The sequence below is a fragment of the Schistocerca piceifrons genome, chromosome 9, assembly GCF_021461385.2.
Source record: "Schistocerca piceifrons isolate TAMUIC-IGC-003096 chromosome 9, iqSchPice1.1, whole genome shotgun sequence".
NCBI classification, from domain to species: domain Eukaryota; kingdom Metazoa; phylum Arthropoda; class Insecta; order Orthoptera; family Acrididae; genus Schistocerca; species Schistocerca piceifrons.
Window position 1 is genome coordinate 227,919,085 of NC_060146.1, and position 25,055 is coordinate 227,944,139.

Here is a 25,055-nt window from a genome sequence, read left to right on the forward strand (position 1 = left end):
GTTGTACTGTTTGCCATTGCCATAAATCCGATTATGGATTGTCTCCTTCCTGATGTCTCGGGCTCCCTCTTTGTGGACGATTTTGCGATCTACTACAGCTCTCAATGGACCAGCCTTCTTGAACGACGTCTTCAAGGATGTCTCGATCACCTCCACTCTTAGAGCATCGAAACCGGCTTCCATTTTTCTCCCAGTAAGACCGTTTGTGTTAATTTTTGGTAACGTAAGGCATTTCTTCCACCCTTGTTACATCTAGGACCTGTCAACCTTCCGTTTTCGGACGTCGCTAAATTCTTGGGTCTTATGTTTGACAGAAAACTGTGCTTGTCCTCCCACGTTTCCTATCTTTTCGCTCGCTGTCTGCGATCCCACAACACCCTCCGTGTCCTGAATGGTACCTCCTGGGGAGCGGACCGAGTGGTCCTTCTCCGCCTCTATCGCGCCTTAGTGCGCTCGAAATTGGACTATGGAAGCGTAGTTTACTCCTCTGCTCGGCCGTCTATTCTTCGGCGTCTCGACTCTATCCACCACCGTGGATTACTTTCAACGTCTGGAGCTTTTTACACCAGCCCAGTGGAAAGCCTTTATGCTGAGACTGCTGAACCTCCGCTGTCCAATCGGCGAGCTGTCCTTCTGAGTCGTTATGCTAGCCATCTGTCTTCCATGCCTGCTAATCCGTCCTATGACATTTTTTTCGACGCCTCCTTGGATGTAGAGTATGCAGGCCACCCTTCCTCCCTAATACCACCGGGAGTCCGCTTCCGTCAACTGCTCCATTCTCTTTCCTAAAACCTTGTTGACAATTTGGGGTACAGCACCACCTTGGCTCCCCCCCCCCCTCCCTCCCACACCCCCCCCTCCCCCCCCCTCTGCGGGTCCGGGGTAAGAATAGGCCCGAGGTATTCCTGCCTGTCGTAAGAGCCAACTAAAAGGAGTTTCGACCGTTTCGGCATTCCATTTGATTGTCCCCCTTGGGGTTTGACCTCCTTTTTTCCAAATTCTACAGAAGTACGAGCCTTTTGGGGAAGGACGCCTTACGTGGTATATCACTGGTCTTCCGTGCACTAAGACCTTGGCACTCAGCATTGTAACGGCGTTGTAACCATACCCACTATTCCTCAAATTGGGCCTAAATGCCTGATGGGTTGTACAAGTTACGCCCATAGTGCATCCCCATCTGCACGTACGATCATGATGGACTTTCCATGGCACCCGAAATCCAGCACGGTAGCCAGCCAGTTGTGGTGGCGTCGTCATGTACCCTCTAGGTTGTAGCCCCCTGACAACACAGGGATCGTACTGCCAATACCTGAGCTGCACCCTCCCCACATCGGCCAAGGAGTAGATGCCCGTCTCCTTGGGGCATCAGGACTCCCGGCAACGGTCATCCTGCCAGGTGGCCCTTGCCGAGGCTGGGTGGCGCCCGTGGGGAGAGCCCCTGGTCGGAGTGGATGGTATCGGGGCGGACGTTTCGCAGATGAAACATCAACACGTATCAGGTTGCTCTGGGGCCGAGTCTTTTAAAAAGAAAGGTACTGTCTCTGGTTCTGGTTCTCCTGCCCTTTCCCCCTTGGCCACTCCCTGGGAGGAAGGACAGCCTTCCCCCGCTATTTAGTCGGTTCTCGGACCGATGGGGGGACGTTCGCCACCTCCAAGCCCATGTTCTTTGTCCAGCACATCGAGGACATCTTCGGGGAAATCGAGGCTCTCAGTAAAATGCGTTCGGGGTCCGTTCTTATAAAGGCCACCTCCGCCACACAGTCGGCGGCGCTCCAGGCCTGCGACCGACTAGGGGACATCCCAGTGTCAATTGTCCCGCATCTCGCACTGAATAGGACGCAGGGGGTTATTTTTCATCGGGACCTCCTGCTGCAATCTGATGAGGAGTTCAGGGCCAACCTGGAGCGCCGAGGCGTGCATTTCATCCAGCAAGTCCAGCGCAGCCCCAAAGACCGTCGCATCGACACCGGGGCCTTTATCCTCGCCTTCGAGGAGGACGTTCTCCCGGAGAAGGTAAAGGTGATGTGCTACCGGTGTGACGTATGACCTTACGTCCTGCCTCCTATGCGCTGCTTTCGGTGTTTGCGCTTTGGGCACATGTCGTCACGGTGTGAGGCTGAGCCCCTTTGTGGCGATTGTGGACGTCCTCTTCGTGAGGAACATACATGCACCCCACCACCTCGGTGCGTTAATTGTCCTGGCATCCACTCGCCTAGATCTTTAGACTGCCCCACGTATCAGAAGGATAAGAAGATTCAAGAACTCAAAACTTTGGATCGTCTCTCTTATTCTGAGGCCAGGAAGAAGTATGACCGCCTCCATCCCGTGACGTTGACAACTTCGTTTGCCTCAGTCGTGTCCACTCCTTCCACAGTATCCTCACCCCTATCCTGTCCCACCTCCACCTCCTCACCCCATCCGGGGTCTATACTTCCGCCTCCCAAATCCCTCCCTTCCAAATCCTCCTCCCCGGTGGCCCCCGCCCCCTCTGCCCCAGGGGCCACCGGCTTCCAAGGTCCGGTGTTCCAAAATGGACCCCGCGCATGAGGACCTTCTTCGGGTCCAGCCCACAATCCCTGTGCCTCCTCGGACTTCCAAGAAGGCCTCCAAGAAGAAGTCTCTATCCCTCTCTCCACCCCGGCACGTTTCGTGTGACGCTCCATCCGTGAGTCGCTGCTCCCGGCCGTCCTCAGTTTCGCCGGGACGCTCTGCTGCCAGGCGCTCAGCTGGCCTCTTGTCGGCAAATGATGCTGCCCCTCCTACGCAACCCGGGACAGCGGCCGCAGCTGGCGACGACTCGATGGAACAGGATCCGCCTCCCGCCGGTTGTAGCGTTGTTTCCTCGAAACCTGGCCCTCCGCGGCCGTCGAGGTGACCAGCTCTTCCCCCGTCTCGTTCCCCCCTTTTTTCTGACTAGCGATGGCCTTGTTACATTGGAACATAAGAGGTATTCGATCTAATCGGGAGGAATTACAACTGCTCCTCCGCCTGCACTGTCCGCTCGTCCTTGGTCTCCAGGAAACCAAGTTGCGCCCAACTGACCGTATTGCCTTTACCCACTATACCTCGGAGCGGTATGACCTCACCTCTGTGGACGGTATTCCAGCTCATGGTGGGGTCATGTTGCTCGTTCAGGACGATGTCTATTACCATCCCATCCCATTGACCACCCCACTCCAAGCAATAGCTGTCCGTATTACTCTTCCTGCTTTTACTTTTTCAGTTTGTACCGTCTACACTCCATCGTCGTGCGCAGTTAGTCGGGCTGACATGATGCACCTGATTGTTCAGCTTCCTCCGCCGTTTTTATTGTTTGGCGACTTCAATGCCCATCATCCCCTTTGGGGCTCCCCTGCATCCTGTCAAAGAGGCTCCCTCTTGGCGGATGTCTTCAACCATCTCAATCTTGTCTGCCTCAATACTGGCACCCCGACTTTCTTCTCGGAGTCTACTCATACCTACTCCCACTTGGACCTTTCGATCTGTTCTACCACTCTTGCCCGTCGGTTCGAGTGGTATGTCCTTTCTGACACCTATGCGAGCGACCACTTCCCCTGTGTCGTTCGTCTCCTGCACCACACCCCATCCCCACGTCCTTCGAGTTGGAACATACCGAAAGCTGACTGGGGACTTTACTCCTCCCTGGCTGCCGAACGTTCCATTCCTCATACTACCTCTTCTTCACGTTGCGTTTCTGTCCCCTGGTGGAATGAGGCTTGTAGAGACGCTATCCGTGCTCGACGACGTGCTTTACGCCATCCTACGTTGGCGAATTGTATTGGATACAAACGACTCCGAGCGCAATGCCGTAGAGTCATCAAAGACAGCAAAAAGCTTGTTGGGCCTCTTTCACCAGCTCCTGTAACAGTTTTACTCCCTCTTCTGTCGTTTGGGGTGGCCTGCGCCGGCTGTCGGGCATTAAGGCCCACTCCTCGGTACCTTGGCCTGACCTCAGGTAATGAGGTCCTTGTTGATCCTGTGGCTGTCTCCAACGCCTTCGGCCGCTTTTTCGTGGAGGTTTCAAGCTCCACCCATTACCACCCTGCCTTCCTTCCCAGGAAAGAGGCAGAAGAGGCTCGGCGACCTTCCTTCCACTTGCTGAATCTGGAAACTTATAATGCCTCCTTTACTATGTGGGAACTCGAACGTGCGCTTGCACTGTCCCGGTCCTCTGCTCCGGGGCCAGATGCCATTCACGTTCAGATGCTGGCACACCTTTCTCCGGCGGGCAAAAGCTTCCTTCTTCGCACCTACAATCGCGTCTGGACCGAAGGTCAGGTCCCCATGCGTTGGCGTGACGCCGTCGTTGTTCCTATACCCAAACCTGGGAAGGATAGACACCTTCCTTCTAGTTACCGCCACATTTCTCTTACAAGCTGTGTCTGTAAGGTGATGGAACGCATGGTTAACGCTCGGTTAGTCTGGATTCTTGAATCTCGACGGCTACTTACCAATGTTCAATGCGGCTTTAGTCGCCGCCGCTCCGCTGTTGACCACCTTGTGACCTTTTCGACATTCATCATGAACAACTTTTTGCGAAAGCGCCAAACGGTAGCCGTGTTCTTCGATTTGGAGAAGGCTTATGATACCTGTTGGAGAGGAGGTATCCTCCGCATTATGCACAGGTGGGGTCTACGCGGTCGCCTGCCCCTTTTTATTGATTCCTTTTTAACAGATCGAAAGTTTAGGGTACTTGTGGGTTCCGTATTGTCCGACATCTTCCTCCAGGAGAACGGAGTGCCTCAGGGCTCCGTCTTGAGCGTAGCCCTTTTTGCCATAGCGATCAATCCAATTATGGATTGCATTCCACCTAATGTCTCAGGCTCTCTCTTTGTCGAAGACTTCGCGATCTACTGCAGTGCCCAGAGAACATGCCTCCTGGAGCGCTGCCTTCAGCGTTGTCTAGACAGCATATACTCATGGAGTGTGGCAAATGGCTTCTGGTTCTCTGAAGAGAAGACGGTTTGTATCAACTTTTGGCGATATAAAGCGTTCCTTCCACCATCCTTACATCTCGGTGCTGTTGTTCTCCCATTCGTAGAAACAACTAAGTTTCTAGGGCTCACATTGGACAGGAAACTTTGTTGGTCTCTGCATGTCTCTTATTTGGCGGCCCGTTGCACATGTTCCGTTAATGACCTCAGAGTTCTTAGTGGTTCATCTTGGGGAGCGGATCGCACTGTCCTGCTTCGCTTGTATTGGTCCATAGTCCGATCAAAGCTGGATTATGGGAGCTTCGTCTACTCGTCTGCTTGGCCATCCCTCTTACGCCGTTTCAACTCCATCCACCATCGGGGGTTACGTCTTGCGACCGGAGCCTTCTACACTAGTCCCGTCGAGAGTCTTTATGCTGAAGCTGCCGAATTACCATTGACCTACCGGCGCGACGTACTGCTTTGTCGGTATGCCTGCCGGCTGTTGTCAATGCCCGACCACCCCTCTTATCAGTCCTTCTTCGTCGATTCTCTCGACCGTCAGTACTGGTTGTATGTGTCTGCCCTGCTGCCCCCTGAAGTCCGCTTGCGTCGCCTGCTTCGACAATTGGATTTTGCCCTCCCTACCACCTTCAGAGAGGGTGAGAGCCGGACACCACCTTGGCTCCAGGCTCCGGTTCATATTTATCTCGACCTCAGCTCTCTCCCGAAGGAGGGTACTCCGGCTGCAGTGTATTGCTCACGGTTTGTCGAACTTCGTGCGCGACTTGCCAGTCACCTTTATTTACACTGATGGCTCCAAAACTGACGATGGTGTCGGCTGTGCCTTTGTCGTCGGGGTCGTCACCTTTAAATACCGGCTCCTCGACCAATGTTCCAGCTTTACGGCCGAGCTTTTTGCTCTCCATCAGGCCGTTCAGTATGCCCGCCGCCACCGTCACTCATCGTATGTACTCTGCTCTGATTCACTCAGTGCTCTTCAGAGCCTTGGAGCTCCCTATCCGGTCCATCCTTTGGTGCAACGGATCCAGCAGTCCGTCCATTCTTTCGCTGATGATGGCTCTCCTGTCAGCTTTCTGTGGGTTCCTGGACATGTAGGAGTACCTGGGAATGAGGCTGCTGTCCTCCTGCCTCGGCCGGCCTCCCACTGTGTCCTGTCATCTGACATTAGTGGGATTGTTTGTAAGAGGCTTGTGTCATCGTGGTGGGATACTTGGTCATCCCTTCAAGGAAACAAGCTCCGGGCAGTAAAACCGTTCCCAACTGCTTGGACAACCTCCTCCTGACCATCTCGGCGAGAAGAGGTCCTTCTGACCAGGTTGCGGATTGGGCATTGCCGGTTTAGCCACCGCTACCTGCTCTCTGGTGACCCAGCCCCGCAGTGCCCTTGTGGTCAAGCATTAACAGTGTGCCATGTTTTATTGTCGTGTCCCCGCTTTAGTCAATCTCATATTGTCCTATCCCTGCCATCTACTTTACCGGATGTTTAAGCTGATGACGCTCGAGCAGCTGCTCGTGTTCTTCGTTTTATAACTTTGACTGGCTTGTCCAAAGACATCTAACTCTTTTACTTATTTTATCTGCATCTTTGTAAGGACTTTCTGGTGTCCCCCCCCCCCCCCCCCCCTTGAGTTTTACTAGATTCTATGTGCTCTAACAATTGTGACTGGGCACTAATGACCTCAGTAGTTGAGCGCCCTTAAACCCCAACAAAAAAATAAAAAAAACACCTTGGCTCCATCCCTGGATCTGCCTGCTGCGTGACCTTTGTCAATTTCGCAATGATAGTACCCCTTCACTTGTTTATCGTCGGGCATTTCCTGCTCTATGTGCACAAATGAAGGAAGCCACATTTATTTACACTGATGGCTCGAAAACATCGTTAGGTGTAGGGAGTGCCTATATTGTTGGCGACACCCCCAATCGATTTCGGCTTCCCGACCAGTGTTCGGTTTATACTACGGAGCTTTACGCTGTTCTCCAGGCAGTCCAATACATCCGTCGCCATCAGCGGATACAGTATGTTATCTGTTCAGATTCTCTCGGCTCTTTCCTCAGTCTCCAAGCTCTCTACCCTGTCCACCCTGTGGTCCACCAGATTCAGGACTGCCTGCACTTGCTCCATTTGGGGGGGCGTCTCTGTGGCGTTCCTCTGGCTCCCAGGACACGTTGGTATCTGTGGCAATGAAGCGGCCAATATAGCGGCCAAGGCTGCAGTCTCTCTTCTTCGACCAGCTATTCGATCGATTCCCTTTGCCGATCTACGGAGTGTTTTATGTCGTCGTGTTGTTCTTTTATGGCACGCACATTGGTCGACACTTCACCATAATAAATTGCGGGACGTGACAGCTCTTCCCTGTGCTTGGACCTCTTCCTCCCGAACGCGTCGCTGGGAGGAGGTAATTTTAACTAGACTCCGGATAGGGCACTGTCTTTTTAGCCATCGACATCTTTTAAGCGGCGATCCTCCCCCACTCTGTCCCCACTGCTCTCAGCTGTGGACGGTAAGACACCTTTTAATTGAGTGCCCCTGTTTTACTCCGTTACACGCCCATCTACAGCTGTCGCCTGATATATTGTCCATTTCAGCAGATGACACGTGCTCGGCCGATCGCGTTCTCGAATTTATTAGTGCCAGTGAGATGACGTCAGTCATTTGAAGCTCTTTTTGGGGACAACCAACCCCTTTCTGTAGTGGATTTTTAAGCTTTCCTTCTGCTTTTAGTTTCTCCAATTTTTTGAGTTTCGTTACCATTGCTGCTGCTTTCCATTTTCGTTTTTTACCGTTTCCTAAGTCACAGACCGGGTGCTAATGACCACAGCAGTTTTGCGCCCTAAAAAAAAAAATAAAATGTGCCAGCACTTCACATTTGCAGTGGCTTACCTCACACTTGCATTGACCTGTGATCTTGCAATGTTAATCACTTAAATAAGTTACCTAGACAAATGTATTCCTGAAATTTTATCTCTACATTGATTATTTTTTGGTGCTGCATTTCTTTTCTGTCAGAAATTGAGTGTTTGTAAGCTGAAACATATTTATAGAGACAAAAGTAAAATCGAGCCTGAGAGACATAAAGTGTGTAAACATGTCATCGTTACGGTACCATTACATGGTTAGATGATGTCTGACACCTGTGATGACTTAAGCTGAGAGAAACAGCTCCACTAGTCTTCGATCACTGGCCAGCTCATTCACCTGCTGTCATTGTGAGGAGATGTGAAAAAAATTGTTTTGTCTTAAAGCAAATAAGAATTAATTCACCCACTGGATCAAGGCATCACATGATAATTTAAGGTTTATTTTCACCATGAACTGCTCCCATCAGTAATAAAACAGTGGAAACACATGGTTGGAATATCAACAATATAAGGAAAATGGTAGATTGCTACTCACCATAAAGATGACACTGAGTTGCAGACAGGGACAATGAAAAGACTGTTACATATATAGGTTTCATCTAAAGCCTTCTTCACAAAAGAAAACACACCTTCTGCACACTTCACAGCCACCTCCGGGAGCTTAGATCAGAGTGCAGCTGTCAAATTGAACAAAAGCAACAGTCTGGAGGAGGCGGGGAAGTGGAAGGGAGGGCATAGTGCAGGTACTAGATGAAGCATGACAAGACTGCAAGGTGCAGCATTGGGAGGCTGTGAGGGATGGAGATGATATTGGGCAGGTGTTAGGGAGCGGAGAAAATGAACGGGGAAGGGGAAAGGCAGGCGAGTACATTGGCAGAGGGTGGCACACAGTTAGGGTGAGGTGACATGAATTGGGAGGAGATGGTAGATCAGAGCGGTGCAGAAACTGTTGGGTTGAGGGTGTGGGAACAGTATGTTACTGTAGGTTGAGGCAGGGAAAATTTCAGAAGTGGAGAATGTGTTGAAACGATAACTCCCATCTGCATAGTTCAGAAAAGCTGCTGGTGGAGGGAGGGAAGAGATAATCCGGATTAGGGGAGTATCGAGATAACCTGGGTTGTGAAGCAGTCATGGAAATAAAGTATCTGTTGAGCTGAATGCTGTGCCGTTGGTCCACTTTGCTCTTGGCCACAGTTTGGCGACGGCCATTCATCCTGGTGGACAGCAGGTTGGTAGTCATACCAATATAAAAAGCTGTCCAATGATAGCAGTAGGGCTGATATATAATATGGCTGCTTTTACAGGTGGCCCAGCCTCTGATGGGTTATGATAAACCTGTGACAGAACTGGAATAGGAAGTGCTGAGTGGGTGAGTTGGGCAGGTCTTTCACAGGGATACGCTCCCTGTGGCAAGGGTTTGAGGTTGGGGTATTATACGAATGGATTAGTATGCTGTGGAGTTTGGGTGGGCAGTGAAATACCGATTTAAGAGACATGAGGAAGACCTTGGGTAGGATGTTGCTCATTTTTAGGATGTATTGATAGGTAATGAAAGCCCTGACAAAGGATGTGGTTCATTTGTTCCAGTCCGGGCTGGTATTGAGTGACAAAAGGCACTTGTTCGTAGCTGGTTCTTGTGGAGCATTGGAGGTATATGGAGAAATGCCATGGGAGATCTGTTTTGGGTATTAGGTCTGGGGGATAGTGCCTCTCTGTGAAGGCCTCAGTGAGACCTTCAGCATACTATACAAAGGAGGTCTTGTCACTGCAGATACAAGTGATATCCAGGATGTATGGGAGGCATTTTTTGATATGGAAGGGATTACAGCAAACAGCAGGTACTATGGATGTTGCTGGATTTAATGTGAACAGAGGTGTGGATGCAGTCATCAGAGAGGAGGAGGTCATTGGCCAGGAAGGTGGCATACTGGGTTGTGGAGGACCATTTGGGGCAGATGGGAGATGTGGTGTTGGGTTTGTGAAGGAATTAGAATAGGGTGCCTTCATCTTGAGTCCAGATCATGAAGATGTCAATAAACTTGAACCAGGCTAGGGAGGCAAGGAAGGTCTCCACTAGATGGGCCATAAACAGGCTTGCGTAGGAGCTGCCATGTGGGACCCATGGCTGTGTCACGGATTTATGTAGTAGTAATAGTGTGGTGTTAGGATGTAGTCCCAAAAATCTGGGACGCACCATTGTAGCTGGTTATTATGTCCCCACTCATTGATCAACACCACTAACCAATTCCCCGAAATCTAGCCTCCCACGTCAGAAGATACCAACCACTTTCTTCACCAACTGTCCACCATTCCCAACCCTTTACCTCACGGATCCCCACTCGTCACTGTATACATCACTTCCCGATACACAAACATTCCTCATGCCAACAGTTTTGCCTCTATTGAACACTGCTTTTGCCAACATGCTTCAGACTCCAAACCCGTGATCTCATTTCTTATGAACCTTACTAACCTCAACCCAGCACACAATTACTTCTCCTTTGAAGGGAAGGTATACAAATAAATTTGTGGCACAGCATGGGTACCGGCATGGCAGCCCTCCTATACCAACCTGTTTATGTGCCATTTAGAGGAGACTTCCCTAGCCTCCCAAAACGCCAAACTCCTGGTGTGGTTCAGGTTCACTGATGATATCATCATGATGTGGACTCCGGGCCAAGACACTCCATCCTCATTCCTTCATAACCTCAGTACCTACTCTCTCATCACCTTCATCTGATCCTTATCAATTCAGTCGGCCACCTTCCTAGACATTGACCACCTCCTCTTTGATGGCTCCATCCACACCTCTGTCCAGATGAAATCCAGCTACCTGCATTTCGACAGCTGTCATCCCTTCCACACCAAAAATTCCCACCCGCATAGTCTGTCACCCAGCAACAGTGTATCTGCAATGACAAGAACTATCTTGTTTAGTATGCTGAAGGTCTCCAGAGGACTTCACAGTCAGTTACTATCCCCCAGACCTAGACCCCAAATAGATCTCCCTTGCCATTTCCCCTACACACCTGCAACCTTCCGACCATCCCAAAGAACCAGCTACAAATGTGTGCCTCCTTCATCACCCAAACCCACTGTAGACTGGAACAGTTGAACCACATCCTTTGCCAGGGCTTTGATTACCTACAATTGCATCATGAAACGAGTGACATCCTACCCAAGAGCCTTCCCACCCCTCCTCAAGTGACGTTCTGTCGTCCACTCAACCTTGACAGGACCCCAGTTCATCCCTATGCCACTTCCAATCCCAATCCCAAGCCCTTGCCACAAGAATCATATCTCTGTGGAAGACCCAAGTTCAAGACCTGCCCAATCTGATCACCCACCATTTCCTATTCCTGTCCTGTCACAGGCTTATCCTACCCCAGCAGAGGCCAAGTCAAATGTGAAAGCAGCCATGTCATATACCAGATTTGCTGCCATTGTAGCACAGCTTTTTATATTGGTATGACTACCGACCATCTGTCCACTAGCATGAATGTTGGCAGTCTTGTCATGTCTCCATCTAGCCCCTGCACACTCCACTAGACAGCGTTCTTCTCTGTTCCCACACGTATCCTGCGATCCCTTCCCCTTCTGTCTGCAACTTAGCATGTCATCTTTGATGCCTAGTGTCTTTTATTTACTGTAGTGCAGTGCAGAATTTTATTTGGAACTACTGTAGTGTTATTATTTGCTTGTCATTTGAGTTGGTTTATCAAATAGGTGCATTTGGGAAGCTTTTTAGACCCACCAGTAAAATCTTCACAATTTACAAGCTGTGTCACATTGAATAAAACACACGAGATTTCGACAGCTGTCTCTGCCGCCATCATCATCGGGAATTAAAATAACTGACTGCTGAGGCTGGCATGGTGTTTTGCTTATGTGGATGTAACGGTAGTGTCTGGAACCTTCCAGAGAGAGCTGGAGTGATGCATGCACAGAAGGCAAGTTGAACAGCTTCCAGCAGTGATGCATAAAGTGGTGCGAGTGTCCACTCCTGTGTCCCTACAAGTGTTGAGCCTATGTCTTCGCTTTCGCTCAATGCCTAAAGCCTTCCACACACTTCTATGTGTGTACCTGTAGTCTCTGTTGAAATTGTTGCTTTTTTTCTATTTTTGGCCACTTATTTGATAATAGAATCCCAGTATGGTGGTGTTGGAGCCCGAACTCGCATCTTTTCAAATTGTATTTTATGCATATTTTCTAGGCATTGTTTAGCTGTGATCAACTTCTCAAGTTCCTTTTGTTTGATATGTCGTGAAAACTCTGCACAACACTCAGCAACAGTGTGAATAGTTTGACACGTGTAAATGTACCACATACACGGGAGAAACGATACATGACACACAAAACAATGGAAACTTGAGAACTTGACCATGGCTGCCAGTTGCATAGAAAATGAACATAAAATAGAATGTGAAAAGACGAGAGTTTTGGCTCAACACCATCATTCTGGAATGCACCTTAGAGTCCATGTTTAAGTAAAACCTGCAAGTAAATGTTCTTTGCTGTTGTGAAATGCATCTCTTTTACTGAACAACTACTCGTAGCTGTTAAGGTATGCATTATAGAGGTCATATTTATTGGACTTTTTTGCTTCAAATAATTGTTCCTGTTAAATCTCTGAATATTGACCATTACTCCTGGGACACCTTGTATGATGTACACCGGAATTGCACTATAATGCAGTCACAAATCCAGTCCACCGATAACCGTTACATGAATTGTTGTTAGATTGGGACTTGTACTGTTACCTGTGAACCACTTGTAGGCCTGTTCAGCTATTGTCTGAGCGTTCTCTTGTACGTTTGAGTTTAGACTCTTGATTAATATGATTATGTAGCACACATTACAGTTTATGAACTGCCCTTTAAAGTCATTGGAGGATCAGTTATGTAGGGCAGGAAGAAAAGTGGATCCAATACTGATCCTTGTGGGATACCACATGTTGTGTTCCCCGTTCTGAGATCAGTTTTATGCCTGTGGCATCCTGTCAATGTGACATTTTGCTTTCTGTTATGAAGGTAAGGCTATCCTTACAAGAAGGATGCCATAGCATTTTAGTTTGCAGAGTAGAATCCGACGATGTCACAGTAGGTTTATATAAAAGTCTAAAATATTTTTAATTGTTCAGAAGGTATCAGAAGTGTTCCTTACATAATGGAAGCTGACACACGGTTAAGAACAAAGAAATATTTTAAAGTTTTGAGTGAACGGCATAAGATGGTAAAACTGCTAGGTGGTGTTTCTGTGTGAAAGAAAACTGCAGGGACAAAAAATGTGAAATATAATATGTCTAAGCAAATATAATTTTATGGAACTAAAATGAACTTCCCCTTAATTTTGTGTCTTTAGTAAATTTGGTGCTCAGTAAAATTGGTTTTGGAAATTGTTAATACATTTAGCATTATTATAGAAGGAAATGAGACATTGTGTGTTGCGTTTTGAGCTTGAGCATAGCTGACATCATACTGTCAGTGTATTGGTTAAGTTATACTTCCCTTTCATACAATTTATTAGAGGCACTGCTGCCAATACATTTCCCTGTACATTAAATTGGTTACTTGTTGTAAATAAGTTTTGGTAGTAAATACCTAAATCAAACTCTCACAGACATTGTCTTTTGAGCTATTAGTACACTAATGTACTGTCTGCACACTTTCACGTGGCCTGTGACCAGAGGATGCTCAGAGCATAAGCTCACGATCAGCTCACGCCATCTTGGCTGCTGGGACAAGTCCTGACTCCTTTTTCCAGAGCAGCCAGCTTACAGCTTATAAAGGAAATGAAACTTAAATGGGTGAATGTGTCGTAGAAGGGATATGACAGTTAGTAGAACGTTGCTAAGTGGACCTTGTACAGCCCCTTCGCTAAATTCACAATGGCTAATTAATGTTCTGGTGCACAGTAGCATTACGTAGCTAAGGTTGGCAACAAGTGTGAACATTCAGGTGTGGCACGAAGTCGGTTGACTTCTGTTGATCACACGGGGGCCGAGAAAAAGTGCCATCAGTACTAGGTTGTATACTGCAACATTTTGCATTTAGTTTCAGACAATCTCCTCCATTGACACTGGTGCTTCTTTCTCTTCCTCTCCCTATAGATTTAATGACTTATCCACAAATATATTTTCCACACCCAATTTCTGTGCTCTTACAGGGAGTTAATGACTTGCACTAATTAGAATTGGCATATTAGTGCTCCTCGTCAACAGATTTTTCATCGCTGCGCTTTTTTCGCCGGATCATAATATATTTGCAGAAGTATCCCCGGCACCTGTCAGACTGTGTAAAGAATGTAATGATAAGTATTGCACCTGGCTTGCTTTCACCACTGTCAGTTATTATGAATCAATTTGATTTGTAGTCGGTCACAAAAGTTTGAGCAGTTAAGAGTTACCTCACCTTTGGACCATCTGCCTTCACAGTCTTCTCTCACAGTTCACATTCGGTCTTCGGGGTGTCCGGTTGGAAGTTTAGTGTCAGTCATGTGGAAACTCAAAGGAAACGAAATATCCATGTGGGTGGCGATCTGCGAAACAGGAACGCAAGGGTGACCCGTACAGAGACAGACGCGTGTCAAAACCATTTGTAGTTGCAAAAAAATTTTGGCAAGTGTGAATGTGAGTAGAGGCTGTAGATTTCTTGGAGAAAACCGATAAAACACGGTCCTCCTCCTCCTCCTCCTCTTCCTCCTCCTCCTCCTCCAGTTTCTGACTTGGCTTTCACCTCCCAGTGATCTGTAACTTTGGTAAAACTTCAGTTTTGTCTGGTAAACAGCTCACACATCTTAATTCACAGGTACAAAATCGCAGAGTGGAATACCCGGCAGTGCCCTTCCAGTGTGACTCGAGCGATGAGTGGACGTACACGATGCGGCGCTCGATGCAGGAGATCGTGCCCGGGCTGTACCTGGGGCCGTACTCGGCTGCTGTGCGCTGCCGCCTCAAGGCGCTGCTGGCCCACGGTGTGACGCACATTGTGTGTGTGCGCCAGGCCGTGGAGGCCCACTTCGTCCGCCCAAATTTCCCCGACCAATTCAAGTGAGTGCAGAGCAGAATTTTTAAAAAAGTATTGTTCTAAAACTTGGTACTTTTTGCGCAGTGCATTACATTTCCTGCAGTTGTTGCTGTCCGGACTACTTTTTGACTAGATTCAAAAAGTTTTTACTAGAAGCTCCTAAGGATGGCCCAGTTACTCCCCACCCCCACCTCTCTCTCTCTCTCTCTCTCTCTCTCTCTCTCTCTCTCTCTCTTTTGGGTCATTCCATGTAAAGTGGTCTAAATTCAAACAAGCTCCCCACTCAACCATCTCCAATTTTGATGATTTTTTTTTGGATGTGCATATAGACCTTACATGAAGCACTGCCAAATTACAGCTGCATAAGTAATAAGGTGGGGCCACTAGCCACCTTTTCGTAAAGGTTCGTTTTTCTTATATTGCAACTGAAATAAATAAATGATCAATTTTGTTTTACCATTGTTCAGGATGTAAGAGACCTGTCGTGCTGAAACTTTGTGATCCTGTTCAACATTTTGGGTACAATGGCTTAGTTGTAGTACAAAAAGTCAAACTGTGGTAAATTTGTCATAGTGTGTTATCAAAGTGGCTCATAAATCTTGTCATACCGCAATTTGGCTATAGTTTATTGCCTTGTATCTACTGAAAGAGTAACTTTCTGAAGCTAATGCTTTAGTTATCTGCAGCCTGCCAGCATGTCATAAAGCTCTGCAAGTGGCACCCAGATTGCTCATATAACAACTGAGCTATCGAAGTTCAAAGTGTGCTAAAAGTTTAATCATTCAATTTTGGCTCCCTTTAGAAAGGTCATATCTCAAAAGGGATCACTCAAATTTTATTTTTCTCGGCACCATTGGAAAGAGCTCACTTTGTTTTAATTTTGGAGACTTTGCATTTAAGAACAAACAAACTTGTATTTTCATTACATTAAATTTCTCGACATTGCGACTTAAATGAATAAATGATCCACTTTTATTTACCATTACTCAGGATCTGAGAGACCTGTCATGCTGAAACTTTGTGATCCTGTTCAACGTTTTTGGTACAATATCTTAGCTGTGAAACAAGAGGTCAAACTATGGTAAATTCATCATAGTGTGCTATCAAAGTAGCCCATAAATTTTGTCGTACCAAATAAACTCACATTTGTATTACATTAAAAAAATACATCTATCAGTCATACTCTTTATGGTTCCCAAGCCAGATATTTCAGTTCTTATTAATTCATTTGCTGAAATTTGTTACTAATAGCAATTACAGTTGATTCTAAAAAGCTATAATGTCGGCCCATTCTTGTTGCTGATGGAGCTGGAATGACAGAAATAATGTGTTGGTTTGAAATCCAATGAGCATCCTGCCGAACTGGCCAATAGAATGAATGTGCAGGTCCATTGGGGTGCATCAAACTGACTGAAACATCATTTACTTCTTCTTAAACTTCAGACACATTATCAATCCACCATTTTCCATCATATATACAGGCAGTGTATTGGCCCGGTTGTAAGGCTGTAATATTTCTCAATGAAACTGTTGCTTGACTTTAGTCAACATTTGCCACAAAAATTTTTTTTATCATTGGATACTCTTCTAATACAAACTTTTTCATTTAATGGCACAAAATGGTGATCCTCTCTTGTTCCTGATACTGCGCAGCCATTTTTGAACCTTTCTTCCTGCTCAGTTTTTCATGTTTCAATTTCTTCTTTTAACATAAATGAATTGGATTCCTCTGATATTCTTTGTACAGTATTTAAACAAATCAGTTTGTGTCAAAATCTGCTCCGCAGGTGGCTTGCTTTTGCTGCCAGGTGCTTTACGGTTCCTCCAATTCCATCACATGGAGATTTTCCGTGGCTTGTAGCAGAAAAGTCCCATTCAGCGCAGATTCCAAAGTCATTTTGGTGGTACAGAGATTCAGAAAATTTTTGAAGTTTTTGTACTGTGCTGCTGACACATGACTGAAATAGTAAATGTGTGTGATTTTTCCAAGGAGACACTTTAGATCTTCTATTAACTTCACTATAAAAGCATGTACAGCAATTGCATTATATTTCAGGCTGTAACTTATTATACAGCAGCTGATGCTGCTGATGTCCAAGTTATTTCTGAAGTACACAACAAATGGGTGTAAATTTGCTTGGCTGTTATTCCAGTGAAAACCTTGAGCTGCATCCTGGACAATGAAGGAATAATTTTCAGCCAAGTCCATTAATATGATCAGTTCAGTTGGCTTACAACTCTCTTTTATGCATTTTAGGTGCTTGCTCTGATGCTTTGCAATATGATGATGAGTGTAAAGTTTGTCAATTTTTGAAATCATATCTTCAATAAAATCCTCAGTGATCATCTGCTTGGTTTCTAATGTATCTCTATCAGTGTGCACCCACTGTTTGGACTCAATGGTATCATCTGGATCACTGTCTTCAAAACTACTTTCTAAAAACTGTTCATATAGTTCTTTTCCCAGACAGATTTCACAACAATGAAGCATGCAGTCTTTGGATTCCAAATCACACACTGTTTTAGCAATCAGACTCTTATAATCTTCTTTAATTGGAGTGCTTGCAACCATCAGTTTCACATTTTAGTGTAAAGTGCAAACACAGACTGAATGGGTTCCTGCAGCACCCACAGTGATGCACCATTTTGGCCTCAATTTGCAAAATTTGGAAAATCCAATTTCAGGCCCATGCTGAAGTCAACGTGCAGCAAACATTTCTTTCAAATTATTCAGAAAAAGGTACTCTTGCATCGAAACTTTCTTTCCTTCTATTCTAATTGATACACAGTCTTTTTTACCTGGACAAATTTGGCTAAATTCTTCATTCGGGAAAAATGTTACCACTCTTTTACAGCATCTGGAATCCTCTTGCCACACTTGTTCTTTGACAGACATAATGCACCATTTTCTGTCTGTAACTTCGTAGCTACTTTTACCATCCTCTCTGAAACACCAGATTCTTGCATTGTCTCATTTATAGTCCAGCTTTTTGGTACTAATGTCAGTATTTGCAATTTTTCAGGCTGCCTTGGCAATTGCAACTTCTTTCAATTTTTTTATCAGCTGCTTATAATCTTCACAATCAGGACATGTCTTGGTTGTACAAGGTGAAGATCTTTTGGGACGAATCCTCAAGCAGCAGCAGCAGCAATGTTATTCGCAATTGCCTCTTGAACTTCGCTTATTTTTTGTTGTGCACAACCTTTCACATCCCTTTTTGATACTCTCTGAAATTTTGGCGGGGAGACCCCAAAAGCAGTTACACTTGAATCGATTGATACTTCTGAATATGCTTCATCTTCTGACTGGTTTGAAGTTGACTGTGATTTTTCTACTTTCTTTGCTGGAAATTGTTTTCTGCAAGTTGGTCAGATCTTCTGACCAGGTTACACATTGCTCTTAGTCATGGCTTGCAATTGTTTTACTGTTTCCACATTGACAATCCGTAAACCCTTTTTAACAGAATGGTTCTTTGCACCAAAAGGATTACAAGTTCTCTGTAGAAAGTTATATTTGTCCACAAGTATTGCTTTGTGATGAAATCATATTTTTGAATTTTCAGTAAGACATATCTCACTTCTCTGGTTTATGAATTCCTGTTGCTCCACTAAAAATTCTTTGATTGGAATGAAGCCTTGTTGATGTATGTGTCTTTTCAGATGACATGCAGAATTATCTGCAAGGCCAATGACACATGGTACTGAAACCTCGTTGATATCCATTACACTACAATTAAATTTATGCTTCCAATTGCTGCTTGTTTCAATATTAGATAAAGTAGAAGTGGTGTATATTTCCAACTGAAAAACATTAAACAATCAAAGATAATGGGAACTTCCTTGAGAATACAACAGAAAAAAAAACCTGATAAACATTTCTAAAGAGTCACCCCGTACCTTGAAATAATTTTTACTTACTGAAAAAAGATGTTTATCAAGTAATGACAACACACTTTACATCATTTAAAAAGGCACACACAACATCTGAACACTCTTTACACAACAGTGTGCTTCAGACTGATTGAAGCATGTTACCAAACTCCATTGTTGACACTAAACTGGTTTATCTCCAAAATAAAAACAATGTTTTCTGGTCAGACAAGGTGAGCTCAGATAACTCTGTTATTATTTGAACAATCTGGATGTCACTTGCAGAGCTTTATGACATGCTGACAGGTTGCAGATAACTATAAAGTATCAGCTTCAGAAAGTTATTCTTTCAGTAGAAACAAGGCAATAAAGTATAGTCAGAATTTAGTACGACAAGATTTATGACCCACTTTGATAGCACACAATGATGAATTTACCATAGTTTGACCTTTTGTACTACAACTAAGCTATTTTATCCAAAAAGTTGAACAGGATCGCAAAGTTTCAGCACGACAGGTGTCTTAGATCCTGAAAAATGGTAAAACAAAGTTGATCATTTATTCGTTTCATTTGCAATGTCAAAAAACGAGCCTTTACAAAAAGGTGGCTAGTGGCCCCACCATACTACTTATGAAGCTGTAATTTGGCAGTGCTTCATGTAAGGTCTATATGTACATTCTGTAAAAATTTCATTGAAATTGGAGACGGCAGAGTGGGGGCCCAAGGCCACTTGACTTGGAATGACCCATTCACCTTGCCTCTCTCGCCCTCTCTCCCCAAAGCCCACTCCAATAATAAAACCTATCATTATCCCCTGAATGTAGCTTGTAAGGGAAACACGTTCCCTGAATTAACTTTACAGTGTCAGTTACTGCTCACCCTGCTTCAAAAAATCAGTAGATGTAGTTTTCCAGCTATTTGCTAGTGGGTCAGTGTTCATAATTGCATTCTATGTTTGACACTTCGTAAAACACCTGATGATAGCAGAAAACAATATAAAATATAATTGGCAGCAGCAAGAAAACCTTTCCTGAAATATAAAAATATGTTTCCATTGAATATAAAATATTGCGAAGTCTTCCTGAGCTTTTTTCTAGCCTTATGTGGAAGTGAAATTATTTGCTAAATAGAGCAGAGCAGATAGAAGAGAATATGAAGCCTTGGAATCTGATGCTAGAGAAGAATGTTGCAGCTAAGATGGCTATGTGGAGTGTTTATAGAACAAGTACTGAATCGAAAATAGCTTTACAGCCCAAATTAACGAAAAGAAGGGATCAGTTGTTAGGACACTCTCGAGGTGTCGAGGAATTGTCAATGTGGTGATGGAGTGGAGTGTGGGGGCTACAAATTGCAGAGGGAGACAGAGGCTTGGCTACAGTAACCAGATTCAAGTGGATTTAGGTTCAGATGAAGAGGGTTGCACAGGCTAGACTAGCCCAGAGACCTACTTAGGACCAGTGTTCAGACTGGTGACAGGAACTATAATTCTCATGAAAATTAACTGAATACTCTGAATTTTGTCGCAGTGTATTAAAAACTTGAAACAGCGCTGCAGTTGATGATACAACAGTAGCTGAGTGATTAGTAGAAACACAGTGGACTGAACTTGGCTGGGCTTCCACTTGATGCTTCTTTTCTTCATTGTGCTAAGATATTTAGACTCAGTTTGTAACAATTGTGTGTTTTTCTCCTTACTCCTACAAAGTTGGAAATGTGCATAGTGGAAAGAGATCGCAAATATGAACAACTGCACCACTACGGACTACAGAAGATAGGACGTGATCAGTTTCAGGAAAAGGAACAACTGAGGCTGTTTGATAATAAATGAGGGTAAGTACAAGTTTGGAGATGAGGTGTGATATGCTGAATTATAGAATGAAACTCCCGTGTATGAAACAGCTTCAAACTTCTAATTACTTTACAAATGAGTCGGTGTATTAAATATTTGATGTTAAGCATGCTTCTACATGCATGTAAATAAGAAAAAATTTAGACAAGATTTGAAATTATGCTTAAAGTTTGTTGGAAGTCTCTTAGATGCTTGTTCTCAAACACTGGATGAATATAGTCTGAGTAATTTGTACGTGGGTTTGTTTGTAAATAACTGTCTGCTACCAGTCATGATTTTCTTTTATTTGTGTTTTACACAGTGCATATTGGGAAATAATTTCAATTTTAAAGTGTGTATTTCTTTGTATTATACTTTTTTCTCATAATGTTTTCGATGTGTGAGGTTCTGCTTTGTTTCGTTGACTTTACTGCAATAAATATAAAAATGTGTGATTTTCAGTTAGTGGTGAAATTCGGAAGAACTTTACTCGCAGTTTTCTTGTGGTCCATTTGTGTAGTCTCAAACATGTTAAATGTCACTCACAACTTTCAATGCACAGAACACACAGAGGATAACTTGACATAAATAAACAGTTACAAAGACGGTTTGCAGATGTAGTTGACACAGATAATGTTACACGTTCTCCACAGATATGCTTTTGTACGGAAGGCATTTATCTTAACAATCTGGATTTGCTTATATCTATTTTACAATGGTGTTTATTTGTAATTGTTGCTACTTTTATTTAAGTGTATTGTCAAAGTATCTGAAGAAATTCACTGATTCACTTGCAAGTTTTTCGTTTGGCATTTTGTCTTCGTATTTTCTGTAATGGGTACATATCTCCAGTTCTTCTAGCAAATCCATTTCATGCCCTTTATTTGTGGTTGGAGTACTTTGACATTTTGCTCTACTTTCCCAAATGGGTGTCCTGTGTTGTATATGTCAGTAGATGTTTCTGTTGATACGTGTGTGTGTGTGTGTGTGTGTGTGTGTGTGTGTGTGTGTGTGTGTGTGTGTGTGTGTGTGAGAGAGAGAGAGAGAGAGAGAGAGAGAGAGAGAGAGAGAGAGAGAGAGAGAGAGAGCTTTAATGTGCTCTGTCTACCTGGTGCTGAAATTTTGGCCTGTTTGTCCTCGGTAGAACTTGGAGCATTCCTGACATGTTACTTTGTATATTCCAGAGTCTGAGTATTGGTCATGATTAAATGTTATATTATGTATTAGTTTTTGTTGTTTATTTTCTGTAGAAAATCCAACTTTTACTTTGTGATTTTTTTGAGAATATTTGCTGTCTTCTGCAATATATTGCCAATGTATGGGATGCTAGACATACATTTGTTCTTGTCTTTTCCTTCTGTGGTCCACTTTGTGTTTGGATTTTTCTTCACTTTGTTTAGGACTCTCAACCATGGAAACATTATGATCATTAGCAACTGCAAACTGTTTCACTACATTTATTTCTTATTGCATGTTTTCATGGTACATAGGAATTTTAGTTGGCCTGTGTAGCATTGATCTGTATGCTGTCTGTTTATGGATGTCCAGGTGAGATGAGGTTGCAGGGACTGTGTTGTTAGTCATTTTATTTTTCCTGTAAATTTTGAATGTGCATGTGTTGTTTCTTTTAGTATTAGTGTCCAGGCAACTGATGCTTTTGTTTCAGTTATGTTACATTGTAAATGTAATTTTCTAATGTAGTTTATTGAAGCAGTTCAGAAGTACAAATCTCCTATAAAATTCTATTTTCTTTAGACAGGGTCCTTGCCTGCTAAATAACTTTTGTGTTATGTAGCATTGATCTGTATGCTGCCTGTGTTTGAATTTAATTTTGCAGCAACTACTGCATTTTTTGTTGCAACTATTATCTGTTGCAACAAAAAATGCAAGCAGTTGCTGCAAAATTAAAATCAAATACAAAAGCAGCAATAGGTCACGAAGTGAGCAGGCTTCTTCAAAAAGAAACGAAGAATGATAAATTTAGATCTAAATATAGAATAAATGAGACGAAAACCCTAAAATCTGTAAATAATAAACTGAAAAACAACCAATCCATAATCTCAAAATCATGCAAAAGCAGTACATGAGTTGTGACAAAAGAAAAGGAATACTTAGACAAACACAATTTCTTTGATGCTAATAATACTCAACGTATTAAAAAAGCCCAATAAAATAATTCCTACATAAAATTAATGAACAGCTAAAGAACACTAAATTTCCTAGTGACAAAAACTGAGAATAAATATCTTACTTGCATGAATCCAAAAGCACCATGCCTAAGAGCACAGCCAAAGGCACACAAACAAGGTGATTCAATAGGCCCCATGGTAAACACTGTAAATAGCCCAGCATACAAACAGTCACAGAAACTGAATAACATACAGAGGAAAAATTATACATATGAAACAACAAATTCTATTAAAAATAGCTTGATGCTAGCTGGAGAAGTAAAAGGCAAGAAACTCTTCAAAGATGCTCATTTCTTATCAATTGACATTACCAACTTTTACTCAAACATACCCAAACAAGAGCTGTAACAGGAATCCAAAAGAACCTCATGAAAAATAACAAACTTGCATACACAGAGATCATTGAATTTATGGAACTTCTCCATCTAACTCCAAATTACAACTACTTTACCTTTAATGGCAATATTTATAAGCAACCAGATGGCCTAGCGGTGGGATCATATATATCAGGTACCATAGCTGACACACAAACAAATCGCTTGGAACAAAGGCTACTTAGCAGTCAAGAACCCTGTTCAAAGAAAATTGAATTTTATAGCAGATTTGTAGGTGACACACTACTGTTAGTAAAGGCAATGCCACAGACATAAGACATTCTGAACTGCTTCAATGATATATGAGGGTTGGAACTTTAATAGTGGCAACTATTTATTTACAGCTCGTACAAAATAGATACGTGTTTCAAAGTTTTACTGACCTTCAAAGTAGTCACCAGCATTGTGTTCAACCCGTCGCCAGCGATGTGGAAGTCGTAGGATACTCTTAGCAGTGCCAGTTGTGTTGACAGTTCGAGTGGCGCGAACTATTGCCCGATGAATTTGTAGCTGTTATGAAGCGAATGCCATGAATTGTTTCCTTCAGTTTAGAAACTGAGTTGAACTTATGAGGGCTTAAGTCAGGGGAGTGCTGTAGGTGGCAAAGCACGTAGCAGTCCCATCAGTCAAACAAATCAGTAACAGCTTGCACTGTACGTGTTTCAGCATTGTCCTACAAAATGATGGTCAGGTCCTACAGAAAGTGTCATCATGTCTGTCTCTAAGCTGGTCATAGGTTGTGTTCCAAAAATGAACAGCGTAGAGACAGAAGTGATGACACTTTCTACAGGACCTGACCACTATTTTGCAGGAGAATGCCCAAGCATGTACAGTACAAACTGTTACTGATTTGTTTGACTGATTGGGCTGCTAAGTGTTATACCACCTACTGCACTCCCCTGACTTAAACCCTTGTGAGTTCAACTCGATTTCTAAACTGATAGAAACACTTCACAGCATTCTCTTCAGAACCGCTACAAATTCACCGAGCAATAAACCGCGTTGCTCAAAATGTCAACACAACTGGCACTGATAAGACTATCCTACGGCTTCCATACCGTTGGCAATGGGTTATACACAATGCTGGTGACTACTTTGAAGGTCAGTAAAACTTTGAAACACACCTATTTTGTACGAGCTGCCACAATTAAAGTTCCAACCCTCGTACATAAGAAAATTAAGTTTACAGTGGAACATGAAGAAAACAAAAGCATCAGTTATATAGCCCTTAATATTAGATGAAACACTAACACATGCATGTTCAAAATTTACAGGAAAAATACAGTGACTGATACCACAATTTTCGCAACCTCATGTCACCCAAACATTCATAAACAGGCAGCATACGGATCATTGCTACTTAGGACAATTAAAATATCTATGAACCAAGAAAACATGCGACAAGAAATAAAAATAGTGAAACAGATAGCAGTTGTTGATGATTATGATGCTTTCATGGTGTACACCGACCTAAACAAAGTGATCGTCATAGGCACTGAAGGCTGGCTAAAGCCGGAGGTAAGTTCAGCCGAAATTTGTGCAAAGAAGCTAATGGTGTTCCTAAAGGATTGGCAAAATGCGGTTGATGGTGGCGTGTTTCTTGCTGTTAGAAGTAGTTTATCTTGTCACGAAACTGTAGTAGATAGTTCCTGTTAGTTAGTATGGGCAGAGGTCACTCTTGGCAACTTGAATAAAGTAATACCGACCTCCCAATTCAGATGATACAGTTGTTGAGTTCAAAGAAAACTTGAGTTTAATTTCAAACATGTACCCAACTCATACACTTATAGTTGGTAGTAACTTTAATGTACCCTCAATATGTGTATTCGCAAAAATACATGTTTAAATCCAGAAGTACGCATAAAACATTATCCGAAATTGTGCTCTGCATTCTCTGAAAATTATATTGTGCAGTTAGATCCTGACTCACATGAATAGTATTGAATATTATAGCCCCAAAATCCTCCAAAAGT

General features: G+C 43.9%; 1 protein-coding gene across 2 annotated transcripts in view; it reads left to right on the forward strand.

Moving 5' to 3' along the window:
- The window catches only part of LOC124716924 (serine/threonine/tyrosine-interacting protein-like), a 78,107-nt gene that overhangs the window by 15,009 nt on the left and 38,043 nt on the right, over window positions 1-25,055 (forward strand). For both annotated transcript variants that reach the window (XM_047243500.1, XM_047243501.1), the window contains exon 2: window positions 14,603-14,844. In XM_047243500.1, coding sequence (XP_047099456.1) covers window positions 14,603-14,844 — 242 coding nt within the window. The remainder of the gene's footprint in view (window positions 1-14,602; window positions 14,845-25,055) is intronic.